Here is a 22,333-nt window from a genome sequence, read left to right as displayed (position 1 = left end):
TTTACGAGCTAAGAAATCTAGTTTAGTAGTTTCAGGGGAGAATTGAGTACTGACTGAAGGAGATCACGAGCTTGATTAGACACATTTTAAAGTATCTTTAAGTATAAGAGAATATGTTCAAAGGAAGTGATATGAATCCCTTTTCATTATTTTGATTTTTCTAAATGGATTCAGAATGATAAAAGAGCAACATTTGGGATAGAAATAAAACTTACGCTAATTATAAAGACAAACACAAACACCATCATACCACCCCAGGAACACAAAATGAAGTGATTTATTACATTTAACATATTAGATATGCTATATAAGAATGAAAATCATATTTGCAATATTACCTGTCACTGATATAACCTAGTATAGTTTCAATATCGATCTCAAGTCTTCTATTTTCTTCCATCAATTGAAAACATGCTTTTGAGACATCTGAAGAATCTTTTGCGATATTAGAAAGCTCAATATCCCACGTTCTTTTCTTTAAAAAAAGAATCATTTATACACATTTAAGTAAAAATGATTTAAAATAAAAATTACTAAAAGTAATTTCATTATTACACATTGTTTTTTCTTTATGAGTGAAAAAGAAAAAAATGTGTAATAATGAAATTATTTTTAGTTGTATGAGTTAATACTTGGGAATAGAGAATGGAGCTCTAGTGGGAAATAGGGAAATATCAACTTACTGCGGCATAAAAATTATTAAGTGCTTCCAAATATTCATTTTCATAATTTTTTTTCTTCCAGACTAGTTGATCATAAACTCTTTTCAAATCTTCTAGCTAAGGAAAAAATACATACCACACACAGTAAACTGTGGAGCTTTCCACTCTTCCGTAAAGTAAGAAATTATCTTTCAAATTATGCAACTATAACATAATATTGATTAAAATATTATAAAATAACACCACAGGCTGTTTTCACTTATGAAAATTGATGCAAGAGTCTGAATAAAATATAGCAAAAATCAAGTCTAACAGTATACAAATGCATAATCGTGATAAAATAGAATGTATTTTAGTTATAAGAATTGGTAAAAAATTTAAATCTTTGCTCTCACCAGCAAATTAAAAAAGAAAATAACATAAATATGGCCAACACTCCACAAAAAAGCCATTTGATAAATTCACTATCTAGTTTCCATCATTTTTAAACTAGCACAAGGAAAACACACCCAAATATAATACAAAGAATGAACATAAAATATCAAAATAAATCATAAAATACTGAACCCATGCCCACTGAACTCAAAAAATGAAACCAGATTATCTTTCATCACCATTGTTATTAATCCTGTTTTGTGAAATTTAGCTAAATGCAAGTAGATAATGAAACTAAATTTTACTAGTATAATATTGAATATGAAAATATAATGTCTTCAATTTTAGATGATATGATTGAATACCCAAGAAGACAGAAGATTCTATTTAAAACTACAATAAATGATTTTTGGAAAAAAGTCATAAGGAAATTAATAGCTTTTATCTATAAGAGTAATAATCTGTTAAATATATTGTGACAATATTTAAAAGCTTTTGTCAAAAGTATAAAGTATTTGGAAATAAATTCAACACAAAAGGGAGGACCTATAATACAGCAAACAAAAATTCTTATTTAAAGGCTTAAATCAAGAAAAAATGATGTTTCATAGAAAGGTTTAATAGAATATACTGTCAGTTACCACAAAATTAATATAAGACATGATAAAAAGGAGTATTCTCTTTGAAACTTCATGAAATGAAATTCATATGGAAGAAAAGGTATGTGAGACTAGCCAAGAGGTATGTGAAAAATAAGAATAATGTTGGAAACTCGCTACCAGATATTAAAACATCTTATAATACCACTACATTAAGGAGTATTTATTTTTGGCATTGCAATAAAGAACAGAAGGAAAAACCAGAGCCCAGAAATAGATCTAATGGCATTTGAATTCAGTGAGAGAGAAATCATTTACTTTAATTAATGGATTGGAAGAATGTAGAACCTCTTTTTAAAAAAGAAAAACAAAGTTATCTTTCTACTTCACATCTAACTCACATTATAACAAAAATCAATTTCAGATTAATAAAAACCTAAATGCAAATACAAAACAGTACAAATTATTAGAGTAATCAATATGTTTATTTGTATAATCTTGGGCTGAAGGATAATGTCACCTTGTCAAGTAAACCAAGATTTGTTGACATGTCTGATGGCATATTTTACAAAAGTTGTGTGGAAAAACATACCATAAACAAGACTGAAGGAAAAATAAGACTGAGAAAAACGTAAAATAAAAGCCCAATTTTCTGACATATAGTCCTTATGAAGGGTATCAGTGGACACGGTGCATTAAGAATATCTGAAAACTCTTCTCCATAAAGGTAATGAGAAAACTGGCCAAAAAAAGAGTCAAAATTAGCGTTTTTCAGAACTTTGGAAATTAAGTGAAGGTTTCCAGCAAATAGGGAGCACCTATTCAAGATCATCAGTCTAATCTGAGTAAGAGGTATGAGCTTTGTGTTTTAACTTGTCCTAATCCTTCCCTCCAGGTCCATGATAGCCTTGAACAGCACACATTTGTGGAGAAACCCATCAGCTGGGCAGTCACCAGAGGGAGAACTGACCTGGAATGCTTTCAAAGCCTCATTCTCACAGAACTGTCATTATTTGACCTGTCTGGTGGTTTTTTGCATGACTCCATCTGCGAGGACATCTGTATTTTCTTGATACAGAGCTCTCCCAGTACAAAACATCTCACCAGGAAATTTTCTCCCAAGCCATGATTGTCAAAATTTTAAGTAGCACAGGCAATTGATTAACTTTGTGGCCACCTGAGACAGTAGACAATGATTGGGACAAAAGGTAAACTAACCGTTAGGCTATAAAACAAGTCATATTAGATTTTAAAAGATTAAAATGATATAAAGTATCTTCCCTAACCACACAGGAATGAAATTAGAAATCAGTAACAGAACCAAATTTGGAAATACAAAAATATGTGGAAATTAAACAATATACTCCTATATAACCAACAGGTCGAAGAAGAAATCTCAAGAATTAGAAAATACTTTGAGATGAATGAGAATTAAAGAACAACATAGTAGAACTTTTTGGATAAAGTTAGAGCAACACATGTATACCTGTAAATGCCTGTAATAAAGAAGATCTCAAGCCAATAATCTAATTTTACATCTAAAGGAAACAAAAAGTAGAGCAAACAAAACCCAAAGCAAGTAGAAGAAAGAAAATAATAAAGTTTAGAGTGGTAACAAATGAGTCCTAGTATACAAAAAAATAAACAACAACAAAAACCTAATAAAACCAAAAGGCAGTAATTTGAAAAAGTCAAGAAATTTAAGAAAACTAGATACACTAAGAAAAAAAAGGTCAAATTACTAAAATCAGAAATTAAAGAGGGGACATTACTATTAACCTCACAAAAATAAGAATGATTATAATGGAATACTATAAATCATTTGATGCCGACAAATTAGATAAACAAGTTGAAATGGACAAATTACTAAAATGACATGAATTACCAAAACTGACTAAGAAAAAATAGAAAACCCGAATACATATATAACAGGTAAAGAGATTTCATAATCAAAATCTTCCCACATAAAAAAAGGCCAGGAGTAGATTGCTCCACTGGTGAATTCTACTAAATGTTCAAAGATGAATTAACAAGAGTTCTTCAAAAACTCTTAAAAATTCAGAAAGAAGTATTCTATAAGGCTATATTACCCAATACCAAATTCTGCCCAAGACATCACAAGAAATAAAACTATAGGCCAATATCACTTGTGAATATAAACACAAACATCCTCCACAAAATAGCAGCAAACAATCCAGTAATATATGAGGGATTATACACCACAACCAAGTAGGATTCATGTTGGGAATGCAAGATTGTTTCAACATGCAAAAATCACTTAATGTAATATACTGTATTCATATAACACAGAATCAAATTCACCTGATCCTCTCAATGGATATAGAAAAGTTATTTTACATAATTACACACTCTTTCATGATGAAACCACTTAACTAACAACAACAAAAAAAAAAACCCTACAAAATTTCCTCAGCCTGATATAAAAGTGTATGAAAAACAAACATTATACTTAATGATGAAAAATGAATGCTATCATCTGAGATCAGGATGTTTGCTCTTATCACTCATTTTTAAGATTGTACTTGAGGTTCTAGCCAGAGTATTTATGCAACAAAAATAAATAATCTGGTTTCCATATTGGGAGGATAGAAATAAAAGCATTTGTATTTGCAGATTTTCAGATCTTATACATAGAAAATCCTAATGAATCTACAAAAAAAACCCCTACTAGAGTCTAGTATAAGTTTAGCAACTTGCAGGGTATAACACAGAAAAAGTAGTTTTATTCCCATGCAATAGCAATTAACAATCCAAAAATGAAATTAAGGAAAAAAGTTCATTTACAGTAGCATCAAAATTAATAAAATTATTAGGAATAAATTTTACTAAAAAGTGCAAAATTTATATACTGAAAACTATAACACATAGTTAAAAAGAGTTGAAGAGGCTTAAATAAACGGAAAGACACCTTTGTTCATGGATTAGAAGATGATAATACTCCTTTAATTGATCTACTGATTCCATGCAATCCCCTTTCAAAATGTTAGTTTACTTCTTTTCAGAAATTGACAAGCATATCCTAAAATGCATTTGAAAACCCAAAGGTCCCAGGATAGCAAAAACAATCTTTGAAACAATAAAACTGGAGGGCTCACACTTTTGGATTTTAAAACATCCTACAAAGCTACAGTGATCAAAACATGGCAGTACTGGCACAAGGAAAGACATACAAATCAATGGAATAGAATTCAGAGTTCCTAAATAAATCAATGATTGACTGAATTCAACAAAGGTGTCTAGATAATGCAATGGGGAAAAAATAGTGTTTTAAAAAAGTGCTGTTGGGAATACTGGATACCTTCATGCAAAGAACGAGTTTGGACCCCCTACTTCATACAAAAATTGCTAAAATTGGATCAAAGACCTAAATGTAAGAATTAAAATGATAAAAATATCAGAAGAAAAGATAGACATAAATCCTGTGACTTTGGTTCAGGCAACAGTTTCTTAGATATGACACTTAAAGCATGGGTAACCAAAGATAAAATAGACAAATAAGACTTCATCAAAGTTAAAAACTTTTGGGCTTCAAGAATTATCAAAAGTGAAAAGACACTTTACAGAGTAGGAGAAAATATTTTCAAACTACCTGTCTGATGAGAGTCTAATATCCAGGCTACATAAAGAATAATTACAACTAAATAATGAAATGTCAACTGAATTTAAAATGGTCAAAAGATGTGAAAAGACATTTCTCCAAAGGAGATAAACAAATGGAAAACAAGCACATGAAAAATTTTTCCATATCATTAATGATTAGGGAAATGCAAATCGAAACCACAAGATACCATTTCACACACAATAGGATGGTTTTAAAAATAAAGATAGACAATACCAATTACTGCTGAGGATATAAAAAAATTAGAACCCTCATAGATTTCTGGTGGGAATATAAAATGTTGCAGTCACTTTGAAAATAGTTGGCAGTTCCTTAAAATGTTAAACATACAATTATATGTCCCAGGAATTCCACTTTTAGGTATATAACCAAGAGAAATGACAACATGTATGCAAAAACTTGTACATCAATGTACATTATTCATAATAATGCAGCATTATTCATAATAATTCATAATAATGCAGCATTATTCATAATAATAGCAGCATTATTCATAATAGCCAAGAGGTAGAAACAGCCAAAACACCCTTCAACTGATGAATGGATAAACAAAATGTGATATATACATACAATGGAATACTATTCAGACATAAAAAAGGAATGAAGTACTGACAGATTCTACAACATGGCTATGAAATGCCCAAAAGCAGCAAATCCATAGAGACAGAAAGTAAATTTGTTGGTTGCTAAGAACTGAGGGGAGGAAGGAATTGAGAATGACTGCTAATGGGTATAGGGTCCCTTTGGGGCATAATTAAAATGTTCTAAAATTACATAGTGGTTACAGTTCCGTAAACTTGTGAATATACTAAAAACCACTGAATTATACAATTAAAGTACAAGGCCAATATTTCTAAGAGGCAACAAAATCCTGAAATTAATGACAAAGCAAATAATTCAAAAGAACATTGTTTTCCAAACCATTTCTGAACCCTCTTTATTATTTTATTCACATTTACATACTATACCATCTGTACTATTATACATTTAACAATTTTCTTAAGTCAACTAACTTATTTAAAAAAGAAACTATTGTTATTGTAAGTTAAAATCCAATATTATATACCATAAAGAGTAACTTTAAAAATAAAATTAAAAACGATTTTATGAAATAAACAGCTAATATAAAAATTTAAAACATAGTATTAAATGTATTCAATTTACCAAAAGAAATACTAAATATAATTTTTAGAAGAATTACTATCCAAATTAAAGGAATATTTGGGCTGATGCTATAACTTTAAGATGAGAAGTTCAATAAATTATAAGATGATTTACCTGTACATAAATTAACAAGGTAATTGAACATTAGACTTAATATCTAAACCAAATGAAAATAGACTTTTCATAAATGTTTGTTTCAAGAAGCCTTTGAAATATTTTCCAAAAATTTTCTTCATAAACTACCAAATTACTTAGCTAAGTGATATTCAAGCTTTCATACCCACTCATTACTATTGCTTAGTAAATAATCATGAAAAAGCTATTATTCAAGCTTTTTAGATACTGCAACATATTTTGAATGCATTTCTCAGATAAAGTTGTAACCAAGTCATTAAGAAAATGAGACACATCTAACTTGGCACGATTAAAGGGTGTATTCCATGGCTTCAGTTTTGTTGGATTTATTTTTTTCCCCTAATGTGCAATACTTATTTTAAATTTGTATTAGGACATTTTAGGTTTTTGAATGAGAAAACATCTTTGTGGTATATCCTAATCTTTGATGCAGTTCTCAATCATAAAAGTCATGTAGAAACATGAATTTTTTTACCCAAGAAGACTTGAAGTTCTAATTGAATTAATAGGGAGTGAGAAGTTTTCAGAAAAGCCCATATTAAAGATTAATGGTTGATCACCCATTTACAAATCTGAGAGCACGTAAGTGTATTTGGTGGTTTGAACTAATTCAGTGAATAATTTTAACAACTTCATGAAGTACTTCCCCTTAATCAACACCTTAAACCCTAATCTCTCTTGTAGATTATTAACATATTAAATTAACACATATCTAGTTGTTCAGATGAGATAACTGAGTATCTAAAAGGTGTAAAGTGAAGGTCACAACCAGAATGTGGAGGAGAAATCTGAGTCCAACACTCTATGATAGATTAAAACAACATTAAATGTTGCTTTAAATGAATTGCTTTAAATGAATTGCTTTAAAATTTCTCTACCTCATGAGTCATCATAGAAATGCAAATTTAAAACCACAGTAGGACAAATTCAACAAACGCACAATAGTTAAAAATAAATAAAAGATAATATTAGATGATGGTATTAATCTGAGGCTGGAATTCTCATACATGGTGGTCTGAGTAGAAAAATGTATAACAATTTGGGGAAAAAACTTGGCATGATCTGTGAAAACTGAACATATGCATATTTGGACAAGTAATTCCCAACATAAATGAATACATAATTTTAATGAGTATTTTGATGGTCTTGGTCTGAAAAACTGGAAGGACTGAATTGTCATAAACTCAAATGCGGAAGGCTGCAGGTATAATGCAATTGGATATCAAGTTTAATTTTCGAAAAGTTAAGCTTGAGAAACCCACTAGACATCTAAATGGAGACTGGGTTGGCAGTTACATATACAAAGCTTATAATAAGAGGATAAGCCCTTGGATTCTCAAATGTCTGGAGTGTGGAGAGATAAAGAGAAACCAGTAAAGGAAACTGAGAACAAGAATCCAGAAAAGTATAAAGAAACAAGAATAGTATGTGTTCTTAGAGCCAAGAGAAAAAAGCTTCCAGAGATAAGGGTATAACCAACTTGGTTAAGTGCTACATGTAAGTTAAAGAAGAAAAGAACAAAGAAACAATGATTATAGCAATGTGGAAATCACTCTTGACCTAAATCAGAGATATTTTGGTTGAATGGTGAGACAAAAAAGAAAACTGGAATGTGTTTAAGAAAGGATGGGATATTATGACCAAATGAGATTTATTCTAATAATTCAAGGTTCAACATTAGGAAATTCATCAATATAATTCACTGTATTTATAGAGAAGATATTACATGAACATGTCCCCAAATGCAGAAAAGCCTTGACAAAAATTAACATCCATTCCTAATTTTAAAAATAATCAATAAATTGAAACTGATAAATACTTTTTAACATAATAAAATGCATATTAAATCTTAAAGCTGGCCTCTTACTTAAGGGAAAAAACTAGCAGCAATCCCATTAAGAGAAGGACATAAAAAGGATGCCCATGATGTTTACTATCATTTAACACTGTACTTCATGCACTGACCAATGTAAACAGAAGACAAAAAATTAAAAGGCATAAAAAATAATGAAGGAATAACCATATCTCTATTTGAAGATAAAATAATATCTTCCCTGGAAGATTCCAAGATAAACAATGACAAAACTACCATAAATAAATTTTAAATCAGTAAATTAGTATAATATGATATATGTATATATATATATATTTTCCATTAGATGGTAGAGCAGGTCTATCTAAAACCTTTTTAGATAATCGCTTCCTTATTTTGACTATACTGAGGTGGTTGGGAGGACAACATCCTTAAGTTTCCTTCTAATTTAAGGGATATGTGAATCACACCCTTCTAAAAGGAACTTAAATTAAAAGTAATTGAATATGTGTCTTTTGGTTGGTGCATTTAATCCATTTACATTTAAGGTAATTTTAGATATGTATGTTCCTCTTACCATTTTCTTAATTGTTTTGGGTTTGGTCTTGTAGATCTTTTTCTTTTCTTGTGTTTCCCACATAGAGAAGTTCCTTTAGCATTTGTTGTAAAACTGGTTTGGTGGTGTTGAATTCTCTTAACTTTGGCTTTTCTGTAAAGCTTTTGATTTCTCTGTTGAATCTGAATGAGATCCTTGCTGGGTAGATTAATCTTGGTTATAGGTTTTTCCCTTTCATCACTTTAAATATATCCTACCACTCCCTTCTGGCCTGCAGAGTTTCTGCTGAAAAATCAGCTGATAACCTTATGGGGATTCCCTTGTATGTTATTTTTTGCTTTTCCCTTGCTGCTTTTAATATTTTTTTTTGAATTTAATTTTTGTTAGTTTGATAAATATGTATCTTGGTGTGTTTCTCCTAGGGTTTATCCTATATCGGATTCTCTGTGCTTCCTGGACTTGGGTGGCTATTTCCTTTCCCATGTTAGGGAAGTTTTCAACTACACTCTCTTGAAAATTTTCTCAGACCCTTTCTCTTTCTCTTCTTCTACTGGGACCACTATAATTTGAATGTTGGTGTGTTTAGTGTTGTCCCAGAGGTCTCTGAGACTGTCTTCAATTTTTTTCATTATTTTTTTCTTTATTCTGCTCCTTGGCAGTTATTTCCACCATTCTATATTCCAGCTCACTTATTCATTGTTCTGCCTCAGTTATTCTGCTATTGATTCCTTCTAGTGTATTTTTCATTTCAGTTATTGTGTTGTTCATCTGTTTCTTTGTTCTTTAGTTCTTCTAGGTATTTGTTAAACATTTCTTGTATTTTCTTGATCCGTGTCTTCATTCTATTTCTGAGATTTTGGATCATCTTTACCATCATTACTCTGAATTCTTTTTTCAGGTCGGTTGCCTATTCCTCTTCATTTATTTGGTCTTGTAGGTTTTTACCTTGCTCCTTCGTCAGTAACATTTTTTTGTCGTCTCACTTTTTTTGATGGGTGGGACTCTGTTCCTATCTTACTGGTTGTTAGGCCTGAAACAGATTAGCTGAATGGACACAAAAACAAAATCCATATATATGCTGCCTAAAAGAGACACACTTCAGACCTAGGGACACATACAGACTGAAAGTGAGGGGATGGAAAAAGATATTCCATGCAAATGGAAATCAAAAGAAACCTGGAGTAGCAATACTCATATCAGAAAAATAGACTTTGAAATAAAGACTGTTACAAGAGATAAGGAAGGACACTACATAATGATCAAGGGATTAATCCAAGAAGAAGATATAACAATTATAAATATTTATGAACCCAACATAGGAGCACTTCAATATAAAAGGCGAATGCTTATTGCCATAAAAGGGGAAATCAACAGTAACACAATAATAGTGGGGGACTTTAACACACCACTTACACCAAAGGACAGACCATCCAGACAGAAAATAAATTAGAAAACAAGATTTAAATGACACAATAGAGCAGATAGATTTAATTGATAGTTATAGGACATTCCACCAGAAAGTGGCAGAATACACTTTCTTCTCAAGTGCTCATGAAACATTCTTCAGGATAGATCACATCTTGGGTCACAAATCAAGCCTTGGAAAATTTAAGAAAATTGAAATCATATCAATCATCTTTTCCAACAACAATGCTATGAGACTGGAAATCAAATACAGGAAAAAAGCTGCAAAAAACACAAACACATGGAGGCTAAACAGTGCACTGCTAAACAATCAAGAGATCACTGAAGAAATCAAAGAGGAAATTTAAAAAATGCATAGAAACAAATTAAAATGAAAATACAACAACATAAAACCTATGGGATGCAGCAAAAGCAGTTCTAAGAGGGAAGTTTATAGCAATACAATATCACCTCAAGAAACGAGAAAAATCTCAAATAAACAATCTAAGCTTATGCCTAAAGCAACTAGGGAAAGAAGAACAAGAGGAACACAAAGTCAGTAGAAGGAAAGAAATCATAAAGATTAGAGCAGAAATAAATGAAATAGAAATGAAAAAAAACAACAACAAAGAACAATAAAACTAAAAGTTGGTTCTTTCAGAAGATAAAATTGATGACCCTTTAGCGAAACTCATCAAGAAAAAAAGGGAGAGGATTCAAATCAACAAAATTAGAATTGAAAAAGAAGAACTTACGACTGACACGGCAGAAATACAAAGGATCATAAAAGACTACTACAAGCAACTCTATGCCAATAAAATGGACAACCTAGAAGAAATGGACAAATTGTTGGAAAGATACAACTTTCCAACACTGAACCAGGAAGAATTAGAAAATATGAATAGATCAATCACAAGTAATGAAATTGAAACTATAATTAAAAATCTTCCAACAAACAAAAGTCTAGGACCAGATGGCTCACAGGTGAATTCTATCAAACATTTAGAGAAAAGCTAACACCCATCATTTTCAAACTCTTCCAAAAAACTGCAAAGGAAGGAACACTCCCAAACTCATTCTACGAGGCCACGAACACCCTAATACCAAAACCAGACAACAAAACTATAAAAAAAGAAAATTACAGACCAACATCACTGATGAATATAGACACAAAAATCCTCAACAAACTACTAGCAAACAGAATCCAATAACACATTAAAAGGATCATACACCATGATCAAGTGGGGTTTAACCCAGGAAAGCAAGGATTCTTCAGTATACACAAATCAATCAATGTGATCCACTATATTAACAAATTAAGGAATAAAAACCATATAATCATCACAATAAATGCAGAAAAAGCTTTTGATAAAATTCAACACCCATTTATGATAAAAACTCTCCACAAAGTGGACATAGAGGGAACCTACCTCAACATAATTAAGGTCATATAGGGCAAACCCACAGCAAACATCAATCTCTGTGGTGAAAAACTGAAAGCATTTCCTCGAAGATCAGGAACAAGACAAGGATGTCCACTCTTGCCACTCTTATTCAACATAGTTTTGGAAGTCTTACCCAGGTCAACCAGAGAAGAAAAAGATATAAAAGGAATACGAATTGGAAAAGAAGAAATAAAGCTGTCACTGCTTGCAGAAGACATGATACTATACATAGAAAATCCTAAAGATGCCACCCGAAAACTACTAGAGCTAATCAATGAATTTGGGAAAGTTGCTGGAATCAAAATTAATGCACAGAAATCTCTTGCATTTCTATACCCTAACAATGAAAGATCAGAAAGTGAAATTAAGGAAACAATCCTATCTACCATCGCAACAAAAAGTATAAAATACCTAGGAATAAACCTACCTAAGTAGGTAAAAGACCTGTACTCCGAAAACTATAAGACACTGATGAAAGAAATCAAAGATGACACAAACAGATGGAGAGATATACAATGTTCTTGGATTGGAAGAATCAATCTTGTGAAAATGACTAGACTATCCAAAGCAATCTACAGATTCAAAGCAATCCCTATCAAATTACCAATGGTATTCTCACAGAATTAGAAAAAATATTACAATTTGTATGAAAACACAGAAGACTGTGAATAGCCAAAGCAATCTGGAGAAACAAAAAGGGAGCTGGAGGAATCATGCTCCCCAACTTCAGCCTATACTACAAAGCTACGGTAATCAAAACAGTATGGTACTGGCACAAAAACAGAAATATAGATCAATGGAACAGGATAGAAAGCCCAGAGATAAACCCACGCACCTATGGTCACTTAATCTATGACAAAGGAGGCAAGAATATCCAATGGAGAAAAGACAACCTGTTCAATAAGTGGTGCTTGGAAAACTGGACAGCTACATTTAAAAGAATGAAATTAGAACACTCCCTAACACCATACACAAAAATAAACTCAAAATGGATTAGAGACCTAAATGTAAGACTGGACACTATAAAACTCTTAGTGGAAAACATAGGAAGAACACTCTTTGACATAAATGACAGCAAGATCTTTTTTGATCCACCTCCTAGAGTAATGGAGATAAAAACAAAAATAAACAAATGGGACCTAATGAAACTTAAAAGTTTTTGCACAGCAAAGGAAACTACAAACAAGATGAAAAGATAACCCTCAGAATGGGAGAAAATATTTGCAAATGAAGCAACGGACAAAGTATTAACCTCCAAAATATACAAACAGCTCATGGAGTTCAATATCAAAAAACCAAACAACCCAATCAAAAAACGGGTAGAAGACCTAAACAGACATTTCTCCAAAGAAGACCTACAGATGGCCAAGTGGCACATGAAAAGCTGCTCAACATCACTAATTATCAGAGAAATGTAAATCAAAACCACAATGAGGTATCACCTCACACCAGTCAGAATGGCCATCATTACAAAATCTATAAACAATAAATGCTGGAGAGGGTGTGAAGAAAAGGGAACCGTCTTGTACTGTTGGTGGGAATGTAAATTCATACAGCCACTGTAGAAAATAGTAGGGAGGATTCTTAAAAACCTAAAAATAGAACTATTATGTGACCCAGCAATGCCACTGCTGGGCATATACCCTGAGAAAACCATAATTCAAAAGGACACATGCACCCCAATATTCATTGCAGCACTATTTACAATAGCCAGGACATAGAAACAACCTAAATGTCCAATGACAGATGAATGGATAAAGAGGATGTGGTACATATATACAATGGAATATTACTCAACCATAAAGAGGAATGAAACTGGGTCATTTGTAGAGATGTGGATGGACCTAGAGACTGTCATACAGAGTGAAGTAAGTCAAAAAGAGAAAAACAAATATCGTGTATTAATGCATACATGTGGAATCCAGAAAAATGGTACAGATGAACCTATTTCCAGGGCAGGAATAGAGACGCAGTTGTAGCTAATGGACATGTGGACACAGTGGGGGAAGGGGAGGGTGTGACGAATTGGGAGATTAGGACTGACATATATATACTGCCAGGTGTAAAATAGATAGCTAGTGGGAACCTGTTATAAAGCACAGGAAGCTCAGCTCAGTGCTCTATGACCTAGATAGGTGGGATGCAGGGGGCGGGAGGGTGGTCCAAGAGGGAGGCGATATATGTATACATATAGCTGATTCTCTTCCCCATACAGCAGAAACTAACATAACATTGTAAAGCAATTATACTCTAATAAAAAAGTAATTGAATAATATTTTTAACTTATACCCAAAAATATTAACTAAAATTTTAGCAGTGACATAGACTATAGGCTTTTTTTCTAACATATATAAAACTAACACAACAATTAGAAAATAACTGAATTTATAAGATTGCAGCATTGTTATCCTTTAAAGAATACTATTGGAAGCAACCAATATTTACAATAGTTAATACACAGGAATTGTCTCTAAGAGGAGACAGTGGAGTACATGAAATCCATTGGACGATAAAGATAATGTTTACAAAATCACAATGGACTGTTTCATCTAAAAGTTAATCATAAGGCACCAAATGCACACAAAACAACAGTGATTTTAAGTCTGTGCTATTTATTGCAAAGCCAGTAGCTTTTCTTAGCTATTTCACTTGTCAATTATAACATTTCCAAAATCTACCTGTTTTATAATATAGATAATGCTTGATAAAGACAAAATCAAGGAATTTTCATTCCAAAGAATAAGTAACTTAAATCACGAATGATATCAAGGGGAAAACCCCCTAGATTTAAAACAATGCAAACACCAAGAGTCATTATGTAGTTTTGGTTAATGTTTTAAGTGATGAATCAATGCCAATATCAACAACATTTGAAGTTAAGTAAAGAGTAAAATAGTATAACACACATCTTAAATTACAAACTAGTTGCCATAACAAGCTCCAGTAGATAATACCTCTATAGGATTAATGATATGAAAGCCAAGAAATTTAATTAATGGAAATATTGTCTTTAAAAAATTGAGCTGAGCAAAGGGCAAAGTTAAAAGTTTTCAGAATTTTGGAAAATGTGAAAATGCAGGCAAATTATTTAAGATTTATCAGAAATATAAGGCATATGATTTTTACTTGAACTTCTAATACTATACCACAATTCAACTTTCATTATTTTTCCATCACAATATTTTTTGTTAAAATTAGTAGTTATGTTAATATTTTAAAGTTTTAGAGACATTTGTAACAGCTTTGTTTATAATACTTAAAAACTGAAAACATACTAAATGTCCAGTAACAAGGGACTAAGAGACTCTCAATGATTAAAATTATATTGTAAAATATAAAATGATTTTGCAATAAGTTTTTATATAAAGAGAAACATGTCATCATTACTGTATGCATATAATATCCTTTTAAAATATACTACAAGCCTGTCTATATAAAACAAATATTAACAGTGACTATATTTAAATAGTGAGATCATAGATCAGTAATTTCTTCTACTCACATGAGTGTATTCTAAACTTTGAGGGATAAAATTAAGTATTTGTGCCATTCAAAAAGTGTCTAAAATAATTTTAGATAACAGTTTGTGTAATGAATCCCACCAATTTTATAAGGATCATAAAGAAGAAAATAGGATCCATTAGTAGCAATTGCAGTGTAGTATAGTGGTGAAAGCCTGACTGGAAATCATTTGAAGTGGGATTGCAAGGAGAGAAATAGAAATAATGAACACAGAAAATCCTTTCAAGGGGTTTTGCTGCAAAGTATAACAAGAAATACAATTTATCTTAGGGAAAGATTTAAAACCAAAAACATGAAGCATTCAAAACAGGAAAGTGGAAAGTAAAAGGAAAGAGAATAAACCTAAAGAAACAAAAAGAAAATTATAACTATAGAAACATACATTAACATTTCAGAAGTTGGAAAATTGTAGAATTACTAAGTCCAAGAGCCATCTCTATTTTTTAATTCAATTTTTAAAAATTTGAAAAATCTCATTTAAAAAGTGAAAAATACATATACGATTAGAAATAAGAGATAAGCAAAAGTATAAAAGAGAATTCTATATTGTATTATATTACATTTGAAATTTTTAATCCATTTGGATTTCTAGGACCATTAAAAATGATAAATGAATATCAAGGATAAACATATAGCCTGATAAGACTAATCATCATAAAATAAAACAACTGTCCATGAAAAATAAAACAATAATTCAAACAATCTAAAAAAATTAAAAGCAACAGTCATATTTTCACCAAGATGTTCTATGAAAATTTTAAGAAAAAGTTATTTAAATCTATCTTAATTCTCCAGGTAACAGAAAGGGAGAAAAGCTTCACAATTTATTTACAAAACCAGCATAATCCTGATAAGAAAATCTATCAAATATAGCACAAATTAAGAACACTGAAATACAGACTAACTTATGAATATGGATGCAAAATCTTATATAAAATAATTGCAAATCAAACTCAGCAGTAAATTAAAAGAATAAACCATAACCAAGCAGAGTTCACCCTAAGAATTTAAAAATGATTTAATTTTAATATAATACATCATTTCAATAGGTCAAATGAGAAACCATTTAAAATCATCTTTACAGATGCTTACATTCTGTGAAAGTAATCATCTATTCCTGATAGTTTTTATAACCTGAGTATACTTTTAAAATCTTTAAAATGATAATGAGCATAGGTTTGAAATCAGTATTTACATAACATTAACAACTTCTTTAAAATAAAAATTGAAATAAAGAAAGCCAATTTCAGAGATGTTATTTAATATTTTATACATGTCACACAATAAAATATAGACATAATAAGAGATTAAAACCTTATGGTGAAAAAAATTAGCAATGTGTAATTTTATATGTTACCACATTTTATCCATATAACACATAAATACTGTATAGTAAAACAATAACAAAAATTGCATTGCAGTTTGGCTGTATCACTTCATAACTTTGTGTGCATGAGATAAATCACTCTGCTTCTTTAGATTGGTTTCCTATTTGGTACATTAATAGTATTAATAATAATTATTGGCTTATTTATTTTTAATAAATAAACTGCTTAATTTGAAAGATTTTGAAATAAAAATATCAATCAAAAGGTATAGTGTAATAGGTGTTTTGTGGTGTTTGGATTTATACTTATAGTGCCTAGAGCAATAAGTTAGCAATAAATATTAAATGTCTACTAAAAAAGACATCCAAAAATATGAAAATATCATACATGTAAGAGGAATTCACTTATTTACAAACTTTATCTGTAAACTAAATTATGAAAAATATTTTGTATGCCTGTCGTTTAATAAAATATGAAAATCACAAAGGATTTCTATATCTTTTTTTTTTTTTTTTTTTGCGGTATACGGGCCTCTCACTGTTGTGGCCTCTCCCGTTGCGGAGCACAGGTTCCGGCCGCGCAGGCTCAGCGGCCATGGCTCACGGGCCCAGCCGCTCCGCGGCATGTGGGATCTTCCCGGACTGGGCCACGAACCCGCGTCCCCTGCATCGGCAGGCGGACTCCAACCACTGCACCACCAGGGAAGCCCAGGATTTCTATATCTTTAAACATATTTGTATTATTTTATCAAATGACTGGATAAAATGAAACGTAGATGGCTGTTTCTTTAATATCACAAGAAACAAAGAGTTGCAGATGATGAAATTATATTCTAAAAACAAATTCCTGAACTATGGAAGAAGTAGACTTCAAAGAAAACATGGGGAAAAATTATAGAAAAGCAGCTTTACTTCTACATTTAAAACAAATTTGATCTGGACAATATTTTTAAAGTACTTAACCAATTTCAAGATGTTTTCTAGGTTACAAAATCCATTGTTTGCAGAAATGAGACAGGAAAAATGTATTTTCATAGATACAATGACAACACTAGTTGGAGAAAAGTGTACATTAATGAGGTAAAGACTCTAAATTGAAAGCACGATATGCCTTGAAATTTTAAAAGATCAGTTAGGTTGTGTGTGCAATTAGGCAGCACAAATCTTTTATTTTTCTCGTGAACTAGAAGTGCTGATTGCATACCAAAAAATAATGCACGGAAATGATGCACATCATTGCTTTTAATTGAGTGCTTAATATGCCCACTTTGTAAATCTAGCTTAAAGGTTTTTATAATGAGGAAGATACAGAAAAAAAGCATATCTAAACTTCATCATGTTCTCATCTTCTCTATAAAGTATGATAGCCCACAAATGATTTCCATAATTGAAGAATATTACTAACTTCATAAATACATTCACAGTATCTCATCAAAAATAACATCTTGTTATGGAGGGCCAGACTTGCTATTTTAGAAATGATCAAAAAAATAAAAAAGTGATTTTAGGTTTAGTGAATGAATTTTCCCTCTTTGAAAATATTTTATTACCAGTGATATTTTTATAAATGATAAATTTCAACATGATTAGAAAATTGAGGTCATAACTATTTAACATTATATTATATTTTATTTCAATGTCTACAGTCTACATTCCACCTCATCAAGTGCTTTCCAGACTCACAAGGTGAAGTTATTTTCCCCCATTGCTCTTCCTTCCTTCCTTCTTTCCTTCCTCCCTCCCTGCCTCCCTCCCTCCCTTCCTTTATTCATTAGTTAATTCACTCATTTGACAAGCCTAATAAGGCTTTTTTTGAATGTCTATTATGACATTTTATTGAGTGCCTAATATGGGACAGGCACTGTGCAAGTTACACAGAGAAAACAAAAATCACAATGCATTTCCTGTCTTTAAAAAGCTTATAATCTAAAAAGAAGTATACAAGTAATCATTGATTTCAACAGACTGTTGGTGCCAGTAACGGTACAAGTATGGAGGTAAACACAGAGTACGAGAGTTCAAAGCAGACAGAACAAAGTGAAGAAATGGTTTCTCCAAGAATTTTCCTTCAATTTTCCAAGTTGAAGTTTAAAATGAGAGGATTCAGCCAGACAACAGTAGGATTGAGAAGATAAGCTGAGTTAAACACTGACATCATAATCAGAGGGAACAGTATTTATGAAAAGCTGGAAGAAGGAAACCCATGGCACATTCTGGTGTCTTGCAGTTTGTCCAGTAGCTAGAGAATAGTTAGAGAGAAAGAGGCAGCAAGAGAGAAGTTGGAGGTTGAAAACAAGGGCAGATTCCAAAGAGACTTGTATTACTACCTATTTACGATCAGTTTCTTCCAACTTACTCATCCCAACTCATCCCCTCTGACACTTCAGCCCAGTGTGTTTTAGTTTAGTGATTTTCAGCCTTGCCTATTTCTGGATTCTTCTACATTGCCTATGCAGTGATGCAAGTCACTCCCATCTTAACTCAGGTGCATACCCCCTACATTGCATAAATAAAAACAAAATACAAAAATTTTCTGGGAAAGAAAATTTTGAGAAATTCCAATCCAGCTCGCTAAAGAAGCTTGTAAAAGATACACTTTAGTAACAAGAAAAAAAACAATGCCAATTAGAAGTGTCTGATAAAAAGAAAGAGCTGTGTGTTAAACTGGGAGTGAATATTATCAAACATTTATTGTGTAAATTAATAAGAAATTATCAATACAGGAATTATTAAATAAGAGGCGTAACATGATAGAAAATAGAATATATGTCAGGAAAGTACATATGGTCCTTAAACTGTTCAAAAAGAATTTAATGATGTCGACTTCACATCTGTAAGTGAAATATGCATTCCAAAGATTCTAAAAATTTATAGCCCCAAAACATATAAATAAAACACATCTTAAGAAAATAATCAATTAGAAACATTCTAAACTTAGTTTCATCTAAAATATGGCTTCAAATTATGTAAAGCAAAAATATGGATAGAAAAAAATGGAAATAAAGAAATACACTATCATACTGAGATATATTTTAATAAAGCTTTCATAGCACTTGATGCATTAGTCAGAAAATAAATCAGAAATATAAAAGAGTTAAATAACCCAATTATGACGGTTCACAAAGTGAACCTCTGTAGAACTGCACTCCATTATCAGAGAAAGCATTTTTCCAAAATCAAAAATTTACACAATTTACCTATATAGTATGAAATAAATTAAGCCCTAACAAAATATAAATAATATCTACCGTATATACTACCTTTATGAACAAATCAGAATTACATTAAAAATCAATTCAAAATAAATAACTTTAACATTTAGTGCAGTTAGAAGGGTTAATCTGTCTGACTGATCACAGGCTGACTTTTCAGAGAGTCTGCCTTTGACGAAGTTCCAAGAAATTGATTAAGGTCCAATTTAGTAAAACTACCCAAATAAATGGAGAGACAGATCATGTTTATGTTTAAGGACCCCATCATAAAGATTTCATTTCTCCATCATATAATACATAAATGAATGAGATTCCAATCATAATTCCAATAAAATTTCTGAAGGAAATGAACAAGAAAATGCTGAAATTTAATGGAAGCACAAAGGTCAAGAATAGCCTAAAACTCATAAAGAACTGTAAGACTGGGGGATACATCATAATAGATAATCAAAGCTCACAACAGAAGTTTATTAATGTAGACATTAGGCATGGAGATAAACATGTTAAGCAGACCAAACAAATTAAAAAGAGAATGGAAAAAGAGATCCACACAAAACAAATCAGGAAGCCCCATATGTGAGAGACGATTCTAAATATTAATAGATAAGTAAATACAGTAAGTTATAACAATTTGCTTTCTATATAAGAAAAAATGTAATTGGAACCTCACTTCACACCATACCAATATATGAATTTCAAATTGATTATGCTTCATATCTGGCAAGTAAAATATGCATTCCTAAAATTCTGCAGATAGTTTATTTCTTCTAAACTTGTAAATAAAAGATAGAATGAGTAAAAACTCAATTTTGAAAATTTTAAACATATTTAATCTAAAAGCATTACGTAAACATGAAAAGCAAAATTTCAAGCCATTTAGAATAAAATACCAAAGAATATTTTTTGACTCAAAGGCATAAAAAATTTATTTTAAAAGTTCAGAAAAGCATAGCTCAAAGGAAAATATTTATAAATCTCACTACATTAAAACTGAAGTTTCTCTTCATCAGAAGTTACCATAAAGAAATGAAAGAAGATTGGGTGAAAATATTTTTAACATGTAACTTTAAAATATTTAGAATCTGTAACATAAAACAAATTCTTACAAATCAATTAAAAAAAAACATCGCTCAATGTATAGGGTTAAAACCATGAGCAGGGCTTCCCTGGTGGCGCAGTGGTTGAGAGTCCGCCTGCCGATGCAGGGGACACGGGTTCGTGCCCCGGTCCGGGAAGATCCCACATGCCGTGGAGCGGCTGGCCCCGTGAGCCATGGCCGCTGAGCCTGTGCGTCCGGAGCCTGTGGGCCACAACAGTGAGAGGCCCGCGTACCGGAAAAAAAAAAAAAAAAAAAAAAAAAAAAAAAAACCATGAGCAGGTTTTTCACAGAAAAGGAAATACAAATGACCCTCCCCCCAAAAAGCCATTAAATATATGCTCAGTCTCACTCTTATAGATTAATTTTAAAAGCCACAATGAAAACATAATTCAAGAGCCTTATAATAGAAACTGGCAAAAAACCCATTCTTAACTCTAGGTAGGAATGCAAACTGGTACAGGAATGTGTATATTATTGTCTTTTACTGAACTATTATTTCTTTTCACCATTTTATTATTTCATTTTACTAGTGTTTCCTTTTACTAAAGTGAATGAGATGCAACAGGAGAGGAAGGCAGAAAAGATGGGTCATAAGGGAAGATCAGTGAGGCACCAAGTGTGAGAGGACTCAGCTCACCATTCCTGAAGGGAACCACCAGCCAGGGGATGCAGGTAGCTTCTAAAAGCTGAGAATGATCCCAGGCTGATAGCCACCAAGGAAACAAGGACCTCAGTTCCAAAACCACAGGAAGTGAATTTTGCCAAAACTGAATGAGCCTGAAAGCCGATTCATCCTGGAGTCTTTAGAAAGAAATGCAGGGCTGATGACACCTTGATTTCAATCAGGAACGATCTGGAGCAGAGGAACTAGCTGAGCTATGACCTGGAGAAACTTTATGATAACTGGGTACTGTTTTAAGCTGCTAAATTTCTGGTAATAGGCAATAGAAAACCAATATAGAAAGAAACTGGCTAACTGTCGTTTAATTATTAACAGAGATTAAGTTCAGATAGCCATGGCACAAAGCTAATGTCAGTATTTTTTTAAATTTTAATTAGAAAACTCACCGTTTCTGATAAAGTAGCTAATTCATTTCTTGATGAACTTGTTTCCTTCAATACTTCAGTCACTGCCTCTTCATTCTCCTCAATATTAACATCTTGTATTGATGTACAGTAGAAATTAAACAGACTGTTAAGTTTATCTATCTCTTTCCTAAGAGAAAAAACAGTTGATTTTAACCACACTGAAGGGGAAATTATATTTTAACTTATAGCTGAATTAGCTTCTGACTTAACCATGTAGATCAATGCAATTTATCTATTCCTAAAATTTTTCCCATCCCAAAGAAACTCCTGAAAAGTACTACTTAGATATAA

General features: G+C 31.6%; 1 protein-coding gene across 1 annotated transcript in view; it reads right to left on the bottom strand.

Moving 5' to 3' along the window:
• The window catches only part of CCDC178 (coiled-coil domain containing 178), a 358,040-nt gene that overhangs the window by 272,150 nt on the left and 63,557 nt on the right, over positions 1-22,333 (bottom strand). Inside the window, exons 9-11 of the mRNA XM_065889454.1 lie at positions 22,022-22,169; positions 684-779; positions 339-475 (exon numbers count right to left, since the gene is read on the bottom strand). Coding sequence (XP_065745526.1) covers positions 339-475; positions 684-779; positions 22,022-22,169 — 381 coding nt within the window. The remainder of the gene's footprint in view (positions 1-338; positions 476-683; positions 780-22,021; positions 22,170-22,333) is intronic.

Source organism: Phocoena phocoena, chromosome 13, assembly GCF_963924675.1.
Source record: "Phocoena phocoena chromosome 13, mPhoPho1.1, whole genome shotgun sequence".
Classification (NCBI taxonomy): Eukaryota; Metazoa; Chordata; class Mammalia; order Artiodactyla; family Phocoenidae; genus Phocoena; species Phocoena phocoena.
Note: the sequence above shows the minus strand (reverse complement) of the source record. Positions and strands in the feature narration are given on the sequence as shown.